Here is a 16,147-nt window from a genome sequence, read left to right on the forward strand (position 1 = left end):
TTAGCGGTGACGTTACCGCTAACAGCCAGCAGCACTGATCACTCACGGAGTGAAAAGCCTGCACGGGGAGCAGCGTCTTTCTCCCATGCAGTGATGATGATGGAGCAGAGCTCCATGTGTTGCAGGAGAAAGAAGACAGAAGAGCATGGATTGTGGAGGGATAAGAGGGAGTAATAAACATGGAGTCTCTAATGTGTCTGTGTATTTATTTCTATTAAAGTATTTTTTCTGTGTGGTGTCTTTTTTTTAACCCTTTATTGGAGATTCTTAATGGCCGGGTCAAACTTGCCTGACATTAAGAATCTCTGGCTTAATACTATCTAGTAAAACAAAGCTAGTATTAGCTCATAATTACCCAGCGAGCCACCATCACCAGGGCAGCTGGAAGAGTTGGATACAACGCCAGATGATGGCGCTTCTATGAGAGCACCATTTTCAAGGGTGGCTGAGGACTGCAATTGCTACCATAGCTGCAATGCCCTGCTCATGAGGTAAGGGCATGCCTACTCAGGAGAACTATTCTACATTTCCAAATATTGGTATTTGCTGATATTATTGCTATTCCACCTACTATATATTGGGGATAGGATCTTTGGAGATGGAATACCCCTTTAAGTCCAGTTATCCTGCTGAATGAATACTACACAAAGGAGCTCGCTATTTAAACATGTTTTCTTGTGGCGTACAACGTACTCTCATGTTTGGTAGTCGTTCAGCAGGTCAACTATAAAATCAAATACCACCATTTGGGAATATAGTATAGCTCTCCTGATCAACTATGTTCCTTACCTCATGAGCAGGGCATTGCAGTTGCTTACAGATGCATGGTTACCGCCACTCACTGTGCCTGAACACAGGAAGCTGAGCTGACAGCCACTCTGTGCGGCAGCGTTTATTGTAAAGGAGGGGGCCGCGGGGGATCAACGCTGCCCAGGTATCGTGGGACACCGGGGAACACCGGTGGGGTTCTAGGGGGTGACCTGGCAGGGATTTTTCTGTCGCATGTGTCATGCCACATGCGACAGAAATCAGAGGAGTAGGGTGAATGCGGCCGGCGCGCTTCTGTGCGCGTGGCCATCTTGGATTTCCGGGAGGGGGGCACTTTGGCGACACTGGGGGACCGGGGATGAGATTTATCTCCCATCTGACATGTTTGTTCATGCCAGATGGGAGATAATTTTTTACCAGCGCTGTCATTTACTGTAACGTGATCATCGGTATACGGTGTATACCTGTGATCACGTGAGCGGGGACCAGAAAAACCGGCCTGAATCATGATCTCCAGGGTCTCAGCTACCCCCTGAAATCCCGGAGATTTTCTGACGCTGGGGGGGCTATTCACTTATTTCTGCCTGCTGTTTATAAACGGCAGATCAGAATAAGGCTACATTCACACGACAGATCTGTTTTTGCGGTCCGCAAAAAACGGTCCTTTTTTATCACGGGTGCATCCGTGTGGCATCCGTTTCCGTTCTGTATAGGGTCCGTATGTCATCTGTTTGTCATCCGTGTGCCTTCCGTTTTTTTTTGCGTACTGCAAAAAAACTGGAGGGAAAATACATAAATTTACCCAGGATCCATAGCTTCAACCTACATGAGGCAGTCACATGTTCACTCCAGTGCCATTTTCTACTGCTTTTCACAGCGTAGAGCGCTCTGGTGATTTTCCTGTGCTTGTACACTTCATAACAGTCTTTTCTGTCATTATAATCACAGAAAGACACATAATGTCCCACTCTCCTGCATTTTGTAATTTTGCACCTTTTGGTGCCTTACATGTGCCACTAAGGGGTGCTTAGCCTTGTATTTACAAAAAAACACAAATAAATTTTAAAAAAAAATGACGTGGGGTTCCCCCTATTTTTGTAGCCAGCTAGGGTAAAGCAGACAGCTGCAGCTTGCAGACCACAGCTGGCAGCTTCACCTTGGCTGGTAATCCAAAACTGAGGGCACCCCATGCTATTATTTTAAATTAAATAATTTAAAAAAAAAAACACATGTCCCCCCAAAATTGGATCACTAGCCAAGGTAAAGCGGACAGCTGGGGTCTGATATTCTCAGTCTAGGGAGGGCCATGGTTTTTGGACTCTCCCCAGGCTAAAAATAGCAGGCCGCAACCGCCCCAGAAGTGGCGCATCCATTAGACGTGCCAATCCTGGTGTTTCGCCCCAGCTCATCCCGTGCCCTGGTGCGGTGGCAAAATATATGGGGTTAATACCAGATGTGAAATGTCAGTTAGCATCAAGCCCTGGGGTTCGTGAGGTCAGGCGTCTATCAGATACCCGACATCACCAATTCAGTCAGTCATAAAAAAAAATAGAAGACAAACACATTTTTATTTGAAATAACACTGCCCAAAACACTCCCTCTTTCACTAATTTATTAGAAAGAAAAACAAATCCAGGTCTGCTATAATCCAAGGGGTTCCCATGATGATCCATACCATAGTCACTGTCCCAGTCAATGAAGAACAGAATGTTCCCCATTGGCTGGGAGAGCAATGCAGTGACCTGAGCTAACATCAATAGGTCAGCCCAGGTCACTGCAGGGCATGACAATTGCTGCTGTCAGGAGCGAGGTACATTACCTGCGGTGACAATCTCCTGCACTGCTGATAGCAGAGTTGTCACTGACTTCAATGACCGCCGCCTTCACAGCCAAGTATCGCGGGAGCCTGTGACATCACTGCTAGTCACAGTCTCGAGTCGACAGCGAGAGGAAATGTGAAGCGACGGCCATGGAGGACAGTGACAGCGCTGAGGTCGGGAGGGCAGGACTTCATCACCGCAGGTAAGCCGAGCAGGGCCATGTGTGCGGAGTGCGAGGTGGGTGGAGCCAAGCAGGGTAATGTGTGTGGAGTGCGAGGTGGGTGGAGCTAAGCGGGGTAATGTGTGCAGAGTGCGAGGTGGGTGGAGCCAAGCGGGGCCATGTGTGCGGAGTGCGAGGTGGGTGGAGCCAAGCGGGGTAATGTGTGCGGGCGGCGGAGTGCGAAGTGAGTGGAGCCTAGCGGGGCCATGTGGTGCTGGAGACGTCAGTGCCGGGGACTGCATGGCTGGGGACAGGTGAGTGTGAGTGTGTGTGTGTACATGCCGAGTGCAGGAGGGGGCGGAGCCCAGCGGGGAAGTGTCGGCTCCCTGCACACGTAACTAGGGTAAATATCGGGTTACCAAGCAAAGCACTTTGCTTGGATACCCGATATTTATCTTGGTTACCAGCTTACCGCAGGCTGCCAGCGATGGCTCCCTGCACACTGTAGCTGTAAAAAGCCCTACTTTTGGTGATGGAACCGTTCTTGAACGTAACTCGAACTGTCGAGCTTTTAGCAAAAAGCTCGAGTTCGATCTTGAGCACCCCCAAAATCACTCGAACATGAAATTGGCGAACCTCGCTCAACTCTAGTCAATGGTGTACTCACAGTTCAGTAATTTCACACAAGTCCAGCAGTAAACCAAGTTGCCAGTGACTGGCTGCCGTTGGAGGGTGTATTCGGGTCCGACACCCTGGTTAGTGAACAGGTGTCCCTTCCTCCTGCACGTTATGTTTGTCTCTCCTGTTGGACAACTTCGCATGAAACGGAGAAGTCCACTCCCAGTTCTGTATGTATTTGGGAGCTGTGGTCCGCGAAATCTGACCCTTGGGATCTCTGTGGGTTCTGGCGGACACCTTATCCCCCACGTTGGGCTTCCGTTTCGCTCTCTGGGCTTTGGAAGAACAAGGCCTGAATCCTCATCCTCTGCTGGTGAATTAACAAGGGGCATGCAACCTTCCTCGTCCTAGGGTCCAGGCACCCCGACTGTGCACGGCCTTCGGACCAGATTCCCGCTGTCGGCACCGGCGGGCTACAACCCTTACCCGGTCCACTTTAGGTCTCCCGCAACCGGATCTCCGTCGCCTGTGGCCCTGCTCACTGTCTGCCACCTAGCCACGTAGTCCAAGGGCCCCTACCCCTGACTACACTGCACAGTCTCCACTTGACTTCCACTTCACAACTCCTCCACACTTCAAGTGTCAGCTTCAACTCTCAAAACTTAACTCCACTCTTGTGTAAACTAAACTCTCATGTAAACTAGACTCTTGTGTTCCCGCCTCTGACACCTCAGGACCCCTAGGTGAGCGTTCTCATCCGCCTGATCCCGCCCACTGGTGTGCCCTTATTATCATGAGGGGGTGGATGGGCTTTTATGGCTGTGTGTTGTACATGAGTGTGGGTTGTTGGTGATGACAAGGAGGATGGACACTTTTGTGACTAAATGGTTTTGCCAGGGCGTCACACATCTAATGTAACGCAATTGCCCGAGATGTGCTGGCAGCTTAGGAACAGAGGGAAGGCAGACAGTGTCTCATGTCACATATGCCAGATGTAGCAGCACCCTCCTTGCGACTATACAATGGGACACAGATCCTAAAAATGTCGTTCACTGGTGTCCCATTTGAAAATGAGTGTGCTATGGCCTAAGACAACTAAGTGCTGTACTTGTTTATCTCCAAAAGTTCCATAAATATGGAGCAGATAGGTGGCACTTACACAGACTTAGCTCAGTTCTAATGGGGACCTACAAAATCAGGATCAGTGGGCATCCCAATGATGAGCAAATGATCAGTAAGTTGGGTCTACCCCTGTAACTATTCCTTAAAAGGAACCTGTCAGCAAGTTTTTGCTACCTAATCTGAGAGCAGAATGATATAGGAAAAGAGGCTCTGAATTCAACAATATATCACTTAGATTACTGGGTTTTCGACACAATAATAGCTTTTAGATTTTGTATGTAGCAGTGCTGGGAGAGCTTCCCCGCCCACTCAATGCCTTCAGTGTACATTTCCATAGACAGAAGCTGCTAAGCACATGTAATGTGGTGCAGTGTGGTAGTCATGGGCGAGGTAATCGTCTGCCGCACCACAGCACACTACATGAAAAAGGAGGTCCTGGCTGAGTGTGTGGTGTAGCATTCTGGAGGTGATACGCCTTTGCAGGCTAAATGGTTTTGGCCGGCCAGGACCATATGGTACAGAGTTAATTGAGAGAGACCACAAGTTCATAAAAAATGTAGTTTTACTGAATATTAACTTGACAACAACAATGTACGTTAGATAGCGTGCACAAATCTTCTTGTATGTTTCTGTGTCACAGAGGATCATTAAGCACACATTCTTCACTTCAGTTGTTTCAACCTCCACAAGTCCTTTTCTTCCCACCACTACCTGCCTAGTACCAAATCACAGTCCTTAGAAATCATTCTCCTCCTCAAGCAGTTCCATGTCTTTTCCCTTTCAGAGTGATGTAGCCAATATGGCTGGACTGAGCTATAACCTACTGAAGACCCTTCAGGGACATTCGCTTAATATACTCACTTCGTTCCTTGTCCTGCTCTGTCTTGCCTCAGGACCCGTCTCAATTGGTCATTTGTTACTTTGGTCAGTGCACTGACCTGACTCCACTAAATCACTCTGTGTCACATTCTCTTTCTCAGTTGTTCCCTCTTTTCCTCGGTCACGCTATCCTATGTAACAGTCTCCCTCCCTTCAGGACACCCATGTCATGCGGCTCTGCTGCCCCCCTGAGCTGAAGCTGTTCCTGTCACAGGCTGGGCCCTAACTGACAGTCCCACAGAAACCGTTTCTCTCCCTCAGCACTAACTCTTCTCCTATTGGCTAATCCCAGAATCCCAACTGTCACCTGTCTGTTGCCGGGCAGATTTCACCTTTCATTTGTATACCTATAACACTTATATAGCTTATTAAGCATTACACATTATATGCTATAGAAAATTATACCTTATACCAATACACATACATTATCAATACTGCTACACCTCTACATAGTAACATTTTTAACTCTGCTACATCTTATACATTACAATACCTTACACTATACATTCCTACATAACATTACTTTATAATTTAAGAACTTATTTGGTGTCTTCAGGGGTAGGAACTCGACCCCCATCTTACACAAAGAAAGGGGCAGACTAAAGGGTGCTTTACACGCTGCGACATAGCTAACAATATATCGTCGGGGTCACGGTGTTTGTGACGCACATTCGGCGTCGTTAGCGACATTGCAGCGTGTGACAGCTAGGAGCGACGATCAACGATCGCAAAAACGTCAAAAATCGTTGATCGTTGACATGTCGCTCATTTTCTTAATATCGTTGGTGGTGCATGCCGCTGATTGTTCGTCGGTCCTGCGGCATCACACATCGCTATGTGTGACACAGCAGGAACGACGAACATCTCCTTACCTGCGTCCACCGGCAATGAGGAAGGAAGGAGGTGGGCGTCATATTCCGGCCGCTCATCTCCGCCCCTCCTCTGCTATTAGGCTGCCGCTTAGTGACGTCGCTGTGACGCCGAACGAACCGCCCCCTTAAAGGAGAGATTGTTCGGTGTCCCCAGCAACGTCGCTAAGCAGGTATGCGCGAGTGACGCTGCCGTTCGTTATGGCAGCGATCACCCCCATGACGAAACAGCGACGTGGGCGGGTGCTATCGCGCACGACATCGCTAGCTATCGCTAGCGATGTCGCAGTGTGTAAAGCACCCTTAAGACTACAGCTTACTGGTCCTCTGTACCACTAATAATAAAGCTAAGAATCTTAAACTAACATTGTAGGTAAGCAAAAACACACTTTGAGATAAGAGACGCAGGGCTGAATTCTGTTTAACCCTTACAGCATGCTGTCTTCAGGTTCCATTGGAGAAACCTGCTGATTGTATCATATTTTAAAGGGACACTATGTACAGTAATAAGTTATATGTAGCTCACAGATCTTTATAGAAAATCTGTTTTTAACATATGTTTATTACTTAATAATTAATTATTAATACTTCTTCAGAACCAATGAAACAAAATCTTTCTTAACAATTTGTATTTGTAACCTTTAGTATTTTCATGAAAATGCATTAATGCGGTTTTTAAAAATCCTATTCTTGATTATGGTGTGAACACTGTGAACCATGAATAGCTGCTGCCTGTGAAGAGTTGTGGAGACCCCCAACCGCCAGCGGTAAATAGAAATATATTTTTGCATCTATAATATCTTTTTTTTTTGCAAAAATCCCCGTGAATCAAACATCTGGGCAATAATAATGAAAAAAAAATGCAAAACGTAACCTTGAAGATGCACTTAATATTTTATGAGCCATTAAAAAAATAGGTTTATATACGATTTTTAACCATAAAGGTTATATGAGACAAACAGAAAACATGCAAATAATATAGTGAGCCAATACATGGCAACATTTATGATGCTGTTAATGACACAGTGTTACTATTATGTTTTAATTATTCTCTTAACATGCTAAAAAAATAAACTGTTGATTTATAGGTGGCAAAATAACCAACTGTAAATTTTTTGCAATTTTGAAGGCGTGTAGTTATTTCCTTTTCTACGAATGATAGTGCTATGAAATGCCATGCCAGCGCTTTATACTAATAAAACTGCAATTACAGGGTATTTTTGTGCTGTAGAATGCTGCCATACCCATTGACTGTATATAAAAGGACCTGTTGCCTTCAGTTCAGAACTGCTCTCCCAAGCTTCCACTGCAGTTAGCCTCTACTATCCTTTCTCGCTATGGCTCACTGTAACTCTTCCTACAGAAACTTCAGCTCTTCTTCTATGCCAAGGAATGGGAACAGGATGCCCATGAGCTCTTCAAGAAGCAACAGTGGCTCAAGGATGCAGTCCCAGTACAGCAGAAGTGCCTACAACGCTGGAGGAAACAGAAAAATTTCTGTTGCAAGCTGTAATTCTGGCATGGGTGGATATGGAGGAGCTGGTATGGGTGGTGGCTATGGTGGTGGTATGGGTTCTGGATATGGCTCAGGTGGCAGATCTGGAGGTGCTGGCTTTGGGGGAGCAGGATTTGGAGGCTCAGGCTTTGGTGGATCTGGCTTTGGGCCTGGTGGATATGGAAACATTACAAATGTAACTGTCAATACAAGTCTTCTCACCCCCTTGAATTTGGAGATTGATCCAAATATCCAGAAAGTACGAAAAGAGGAAAAGGAACAGATCAAAACACTGAACAACAAATTTGCTTCTTTTATTGATAAGGTATGTAAATACTACCCCTACAAGGACAATATAAATGATAGACTTAAGCAGTGTAACTAAGTTATAAAACTGGTGATCTGTGGAAACAGATTTTTTTCAATTAGGCCTACAACTTCAAAGTTTAGACAAGCAGTAAATAGAAAAATGATATATTATTCATCAGGCTTTTAGCCACCATTCTATAGAATTTCATACTTGGGTTTTCAGTAGCATGCATATAACTTCTGGAACTGTATTCATACAGTCTCCTTCTGTCTCCTCCTTCTTTACTAAATTGCAAGCCTTCAGGGGTGGGTTCCCCACTTCCAAGCCCTCAGGGGTGAGGTCCTCCCTCCCAAGCCCTCAGTGGTGAGGTCCTCCCTCCCAAGCCCTCAGGGGTGGGGTCTTCCCTCTACCAGCCAGTCACACATTTAGATATGATTATTGTGCTTGTTTCTGGTTTTATGCACTTTTTTCCCTTTTCATTAGAAATATGTTTACTTTTTTCTTTTCACTTGTTCTTGCAAACATAATAAATTATACTTTTTTCTTAACGATCAATAGTTTGTACTGTAAAACCTTATTACAAAATCTGGAAGAAATAAGAAGATTTTGATTGTTATTTTTCTCTCAGTTCAATTCTTTGCATTGCTTTTATTATTTTTTTGTCTGCATGGTTTTTATAATATACTACTGTGATGGTTTCTCCTAAAGCATATACTATAATGCCTTCATATAAATTTAACTTCATAGGTGCGGTTTTTAGAACAACAAAATAAAATGCTCGAGACCAAATGGGCTTTTCTGCAAGATCAAAGATCAGTGAAAAGCAATGTAGAACCTCTTTTCGAATCCTACATAGCTAACCTTGGAAGACAGTTGGATTCCTTCGAAAGTGAAAAGTCTCGTCTTGAAGGAGAGAAGAAGAATATGGAAGATTTATTGCAAGACTACAAGAAAAAGTATGAATTTATTTCAATAGTTCATAGATACCAGCAAAATATCAAGTAACTTGTTCACAATGACCGGTTGTCCCTTTATCTATAGGTATGAAGATGAACTGAACAAACGCACAGCAGCAGAAAATCAGTTTGTAGTATTGAAAAAGGTGATGACCTACACGATTTCCGCGGAAGTAAAAAATGGTTATTGACCGCTTGGGTAAACAATGTATTTTATCATTTACAGGATGTGGATGCAGCATTTATGAACAAAACTGACCTACAGTCAAGGGTTGATGCCCTGACTGATGAGATCAACTTCACTAGAGCCATTTATGAAATGGTAAGTTATTATTTGAGATGAAGCTAAACTTGATATTGGCTTCTTTAATTCTCAGCATTTTCTAGTTACTTTTAAAATCTTCATAAATCAGGTAATTATTTGGGGATTTTAAACAAGGTTATTTGGTACAACACAATTTATTTTGAAGCTCTATATGGAATTTGACACAGTAATTCTAGTGATGAGTGAGCAGTACCATGCTCAGGTTCTCGGTAGTCATAACGAGCAGTTGGATGCTCGGGTGGGAGCGACTTGAGTACCCGAGTATTATGGAAGTCAATGGAGGAATTGAGCATTTTTCCAGGAAAACTTCTGGAAAAATGCTCAAGTTCCCCATTTACTACGATAATACTCGAGTGCTAGAGTAAGGCCCATGTGGACATAAAACTGCTCATTACAAAAACCGAGTAACCGAGCATGGTGATGCTCTCATCACTAATAATGAAGTAACTAAAAAAAATTAAACAACAAAAAACTTCTGAGGGATCTCATCATCAAGATCAAATTTTTTTGTGGTGCTTTTTACAATTTATCATTTATATTGGCTCACAATTTAGAAAGACCCATTCCTCCAGATCTTTTTCTGCAGCAATTGTGGGTTGTTTTGTCACTATGTTGCAAAACCTCTCCAGAAGACCACTTTTTTGAGAACACTGGAACCATAATTTAAATCAGATTTTCTATTACAGAATTTAAAATCAATCATATAGTGTCCGCATTCTATGAGAGGACCCCTCCAAAGGATAATTTTAAAATGCAAATATGAGTGGTTGTCTCAAAAATATTTTGTTGTACATTAATGCAATTTTACTTTGTTTTTCTTCTAAATTTTATAGGAATTAAGTGAACTTGAAAATCAGATCTCTGACACCTCTGTCATTGTGTCAATGGACAACAGCCGAAATCTAGATATGGATGGCATAATTGCTGAGGTCAAATCCCAATATGAAGAGATTGCCAGAAACAGTAGAGCTGAGGCTGAATCCTGGTATCAGTCAAAAGTAAGTGCAGGTTGAAAAATCCTACAATCTCAGTCTATTGCTAGGGGCCCCCATCTTATGGCTCAGAAATAACATGTGGCTCGAGGGCCCATGATGTGTGGCTCGCAGCTGTGTGCCAGCTTGGTGGATAAGCACCAGGTATAGCAAACAGCTATGATGAGCAAGGTTCTAGATGGTGACTTTTGTTAGTAGCCCCATATTGAAGAGCAGGTTTCCATGGGGTAAGGTAGGAACCTCTGGATCTTGGTATACTACCTCGATGTAATTTCTATGGAAAAACCTTTGAAGTCATTATACCGGTAATAGAGGCTATTGGAGTCACTACTGTAGGAGAGGTAGGAGCGGGATGTAGCTCACAAACCTCTTTCACAGCTGAATGTGGATCTCAAGGTCAGAAAAGTTGGGGACCTCTGGTCTAATGGGTGTACACCTTATGAACTGTACAATCCAATGTAAGCCACTGGAGACTACTAGTGCAATGATTCCAATAACTTACTGAAAATACATATTTTTATATGTTTCCAGTATGAAGAACTACAGAACACAGCAGGAAAGCACGGCGATGACCTCAGAAACACCAAGAATGAAATCGCAGATCTCAAGAGAGCAGTGAACAAGCTCAAGGCAGAGATTGAAAATGCCAAGGCCCAGGTATATCATTAATAGGTTGCAATAGATTAATGAGATGATGGCCTATTAAATTACCTTTAGCTAATTTTTATTGTTCAAAAATTTGATCATTACTATCTGGATGATTTATATGTATTTTAGGAATTCTGGGTGATTGATCAAGGATTATGGTCAAGGTTTAATGTCAATATTCTGTTATAGGAAGTACTGCACTGGAATGTATTAATACCGAAAGATTTACATATGTGTCAATGAAAGCCCTGCTATGTATTTAGAGTCACATTTATGTTTTTAGAAAGCCAAACTAGAGTCTGCCATAGCAGAAGCTGAGGATCGTGGGGAGATGGCTCTTAAGGATGCCAAGGATAAACTGGCTGATCTTGAAGAAGCTCTGCAGAAGGCCAAGCAGGACATGGCTCGCCAACTGAAAGAATACCAAGAACTGATGAATGTGAAACTGGCTCTGGATCTTGAGATCGCCACCTACAGGAAACTCTTGGAAGGAGAGGAGTGCAGGTAACCATACCATGAATGCAGTTTGAGAAAAAACGTTCAAAAACAAGAAACAACTTATTTACACTGTTGATCTTTTTAAACATAAATTAGTTTGGTAGCCTTAGACATCTTCCTTTTTACCTATATTTTTGTAAGAAAATTATATTCTTTTTTAATTGATTGAACTTGTTTATTTCTAGGATTTCTGGAGAATGTGCCGGACCCGTTAAGATATGTACGTATTATTACTTCATGCCACCTTCATGCATTACTGCTGTTATCATTCATAATCCTTGATGTGTAACACTTCTGCAATCTTTTTCATACAGCTGTTATTACATCTACTGCGGGAGGATCCAACTGCAACGCAGGTGGCTTTCACCATGATGGAGGGATGAGCTCTGGTGGTGTCAGTGGTGGCGTCAGTGGTGGAGCCAGTAACAGCGGAGGAATGAGCGGCAACCGCTTCAGTGGTGGAAACAATTTCAACTCTAGCAGTGGAAACGTCAATAGAAGTTACAGCACCGGATCCGGATACAGCTCCACAAGCAGCTCAACTGTGACCACAACTAGATCTACCTCAACAAGTTCTAGAAAAATGTAAATCTGCTATTATCTTCGACTGATTGAAAAGTATTTCTGACTGGGCTTTACACTTGCGTTCTTGCATATGTTGCTAACTTTCTCTGCATGCCTGCAACACACGAATTGACATGCATATTACAAGCATACTACTTAATGGTTGATGACAATATACATTATTCTTTCACACTGATGTGTTAATTCTAAACACATTACAAATTTATTGGACACATTTAAAAAAAAGAAAAACGAATTTAAAAATATCTGTATTTAAGAATAATGATATTTTCAACATAAATTAGATTAAAAATGATACAATTTGTAAATGTAAACATAAAACTTGCGACTAGTCCTATATTTATTTGAATTCACCAAATGATGATTAGCAAGTGTAAATATAATGTGACACTAAAGCGTAGTATACCATTAATTTGTGATTCTCTACCTGTTCACTAATCACAATCCTCCTTGCTTTAAGCATTATTTTCTAGCTTCTGTACAAGTTTCTCTTTATTTCAATTCAATAAACTTCAGTTCATGAAAATCATTTTTGTATTGTGTTTTAATCATGGTATAATTTGTATCCAAGAAGAGATCATTATTTTTGCTTATTTTTAATTAAGTGGTCACTGTTCTTACAATAGAGTGCATAAATCAATAGCACAAAGGAACATAAGAACTTGTGTATCTTAAAGAAATCAGCTTTTTTTCTCCACTTATAGCTTCATAGTTTCATAGCTTTTAAGGTTGAAGGTAGACAATAAATCCACCCAACCTATACACTGACATGCTAATCCAGAGGAAGGCAAAAACCCCATGGGACAGACTCTGATTGCCCTACGTGAGGAAAAACAATCCTTCCTGACTCCACGAATGACAATCAAATTAGTTCCCTGGACTAGTGACCACAATCTGTAATATTAAGGGCATCCAGGTTCTTATAGATCTTTTTTAGTGAATTCCTCCTGTTGCTCTTCTCTGCACCCACTCTAGTTCAGCTATGTACTTGTTATATCCTGAACTTTAAAATTGTTTACTGTATTCCAAGTGTGGCTGCACTAGGGACTAGTATAGAGGCAGAGCTATGTTCTTGTCATAAGTAGTAATGGGCAAAACCGTGGATATAAGGGTTCGCCAAACCAGCAGGAACCAAATAAAAATAGGGTTCATCAAGTGAACTTGATGCTGAACTGGACCTCAAATAAAAAATCCTATACAAGTCAATGGGGAGCCCAAGTTCAGGGCTGTAAAATGGTTGTAGTAAGGGCTAGGGGACTGCAAAAAAGGAACCTAAATGGGGTAAGAGAATACCAATTGCCGTACAAGCAAGTGTGGATAGCTAAATGACCTACAAGGCTTCTGTCACCATAGCAGTAATAGTTACATAGCAAGTAAATGAAGAAACTAAAAAATTTAACAGTAACCCCACAGAGATGGATTTCAGAGATTCTCCACAGACCAACAATTTAAAAAAGGCACTTACAGAGCCTGTATTCCAAGTTCACCCACACAGTCAAGATTGCCAGACTTCCCCCACTAGGGCATGACAAGCAAGACTGGTGTATGGAGCCCGGTGAAGAAATGGGACTGGCCAGGGCCTGGGATAATTACTTAGAATTATTAAGCCTCGGGCCAGATCCCCCTCTTCACCAGGCCCCAGTTAGAGCCAAAGCAGAATGACCCGGCTGTGCAAATTAGCCATGTGGTTGAGGCAAGGTCAGTGTAGCAGAGCAGGGAGTCGGCACATCATCCCATAGCCCAGCATGCAGCAGCATGATGAAGTCATCACTCTGCAATCTCATCACACTGCTGCAGGTAACAGAGCTGCAGAGGTGGTAAGCACAAGGCACCCGGTCGGGAAAGGTAAATGCTTGGTGGTCTGAAGACAGAAGCGGGACAATCACTGGGGATGCTGGGGGTCCACTGACCCCTGCCTTGCTTCAGCTGGATGTGCGTCGTGGGGCGCATATCCAGCTGAAAAGCATCGCAGCTCAGAGAGGAGGCTGTGCAACGTGGAAACCGGGGAGGGTGTGTAAAATGTTTGTTTTTTTTTCTTTTTGTGACAGACATATATACCAGGAGGAGGACATATATACCATGAAGAGGACAGAAAATCAGATGTGGACATATATACCAGAGTGTGCCCTGGAGGGGGATAAATATCAGGAGGACCCTAGGATGGGACATATATACCAGTATGGGAAGAAATAAACCAGGATGGGGACATACACTACAGTTCAAAGGTTTTGGGTCACCAGACAATTTTGTCTTTTCCATAAAATGTGCAATACAGGGTATCACTCCTAAAATACTTTTGTCATTCTTGGCAGATAGTATTTCAATTGTCTTTTCCATAAAAAATCATAGCTTTATTTATCAAATGAGTTGCATAATGAATAGAAAATATAGTCCAGACATTGACGAGGTTAGAAATAATGATTTTTACTTGAAATAACAATTTTCTCCTTCAAACTTTGCTTTCATCACAGAATGCTCTTTTGCAGCAATTCCAGCTTTGCAGACCTTTGGCATTCTAGCTGTTAATTTGCTGAGGTAATCTGGAGATATTTCACCCCATGCTTCCAGAAGCCCCTCCCTCAAGTTGGATTGGCTTTATGGGCACTTTTTGCATACCATATAGTCAAGCTGCACCCACAACAGCTCAATAGTGTTGAGATCTGGTGACTGGGCTGGCCACTCAATTACAAAATACCAGCTTCCTGCTGCTTCCTTAAATAGTTCATGCGTAATTTGGAGGTGTGCTTTGGGTCAATTGTCCTGTTGTAGGATGAAATTGGCTCCAATCAAGCGCTGTCTACTGGGTATGGCATGGCCTTGCAAAATGGAGTGATAGCCTTCCTTATTCAAAATCCCACTTTACCAGCACCAAAGCAACCCCAGACCATCACATTACCTCCACCATGCTTGACAGATGGCATTAGATGACGCAGTGTGTGCACAGGGCCAAAGGTCTGTAAAGCTGTAATTGCTGCAAAGGGAGCATTCTTTAACAAAAGCAAAGTTTGAAGGAGAAAATTATTATTTCAAGTAAAAATTATTATTTCTAACCTAGTCAATGTCTGGCCTATATTTTCTATTCATTATGCAACTCATTTGATAAATAAAAGTATGATTTTTCATGAAAAAGACAAAAATTGTCTGGGTGACCCCAAACTTTTGAACTGTAGTGTATATACTAGGATGGGCACATATATACTAAGAGGAGGACATATATACCAGGATGAGGAGATATATACCAGAATATGCCCAAAAGGGGGATATGTATACAAGGAGGGGCCCATGATGGGATATATATACCAGTATGGGGACAAATAAACAAGGATGAGGATATATATACTAGGAGGGTCCCAGGAGGACATATATACCAGGAAAGGGACAAATAAACAAGGATGGGGACATATACATCAGGATGGGCCAAGGAGGGGGACATGTTAAGCAGGAGGGGGGCATACATACTAGGAAGGGCAAAGGACGATGACATATATACCAAGAAGGGGACAGATATACCAGGATAGGGACATACATAGAAGGTAGGGGACATATATACATGGAGGGGGACATATATACTAGGTGGGGGACATATATACCAGGAGGGGCATGGGATGGGGATATATACCAGGACGGGGACATACAGTACAGACCAAAAGTTTGGACACACCTTCTCATTCAAAAAGTTTTCTTTATTTTCATGACTCTGAAAATTGTAAATTCACATTGAAGGCATCAAAACTATGAATTAACACATGTGGAATGAAGTACTTAACAAAAAAGTGTGAAACAACTGAAAATATGTCTTATATTCTAGGTTCTTCAGAGTAGCCACCTTTTGATTTGATTACTGCTTTGCACACTCTTGGCATTCTCTTGATGAGCTTCAAGAGGTAGTCACCGGAAATGGTCTTCCAACAGTCTTGAAGGAGTTCCCAGAGATGCTTAGCACTTGTTGGCCCTTTTGTTTTCCCTCTGCGGTCTAGCTCACCCCAAACCATCTCAATTGGGCTCAGATCTGGTGACTGTGGAGGCTACGTCATCTGGCGTAGCACCCCATCACTCTCCTTCTTAGTCAAATAGCCCTTACACAGCCTGCAGGTGTGTTTGG

At 42.9% G+C, this 16,147-nt stretch overlaps 1 protein-coding gene across 1 annotated transcript; it reads left to right on the plus strand.

Annotated features, from left to right (window-relative positions):
* Positions 1–7,526: 7,526 nt before the first annotated feature.
* Positions 7,527–12,574, plus strand: LOC142292119 (keratin, type II cytoskeletal cochleal-like). Its single transcript, XM_075337244.1, has 9 exons — positions 7,527–8,056; positions 8,789–8,997; positions 9,083–9,143; positions 9,224–9,319; positions 10,156–10,320; positions 10,846–10,971; positions 11,246–11,466; positions 11,646–11,680; positions 11,775–12,574. The coding sequence occupies exons 1-9, from the start codon at positions 7,574–7,576 to the stop codon at positions 12,047–12,049; spliced, it is 1,671 nt and encodes a 556-aa protein (XP_075193359.1). The 5' UTR covers positions 7,527–7,573; the 3' UTR covers positions 12,050–12,574.
* Positions 12,575–16,147: the final 3,573 nt, after the last annotated feature.

Source organism: Anomaloglossus baeobatrachus, chromosome 2 (genome assembly GCF_048569485.1).
Source record: "Anomaloglossus baeobatrachus isolate aAnoBae1 chromosome 2, aAnoBae1.hap1, whole genome shotgun sequence".
Lineage (NCBI taxonomy): Eukaryota > Metazoa > Chordata > Amphibia > Anura > Aromobatidae > Anomaloglossus > Anomaloglossus baeobatrachus.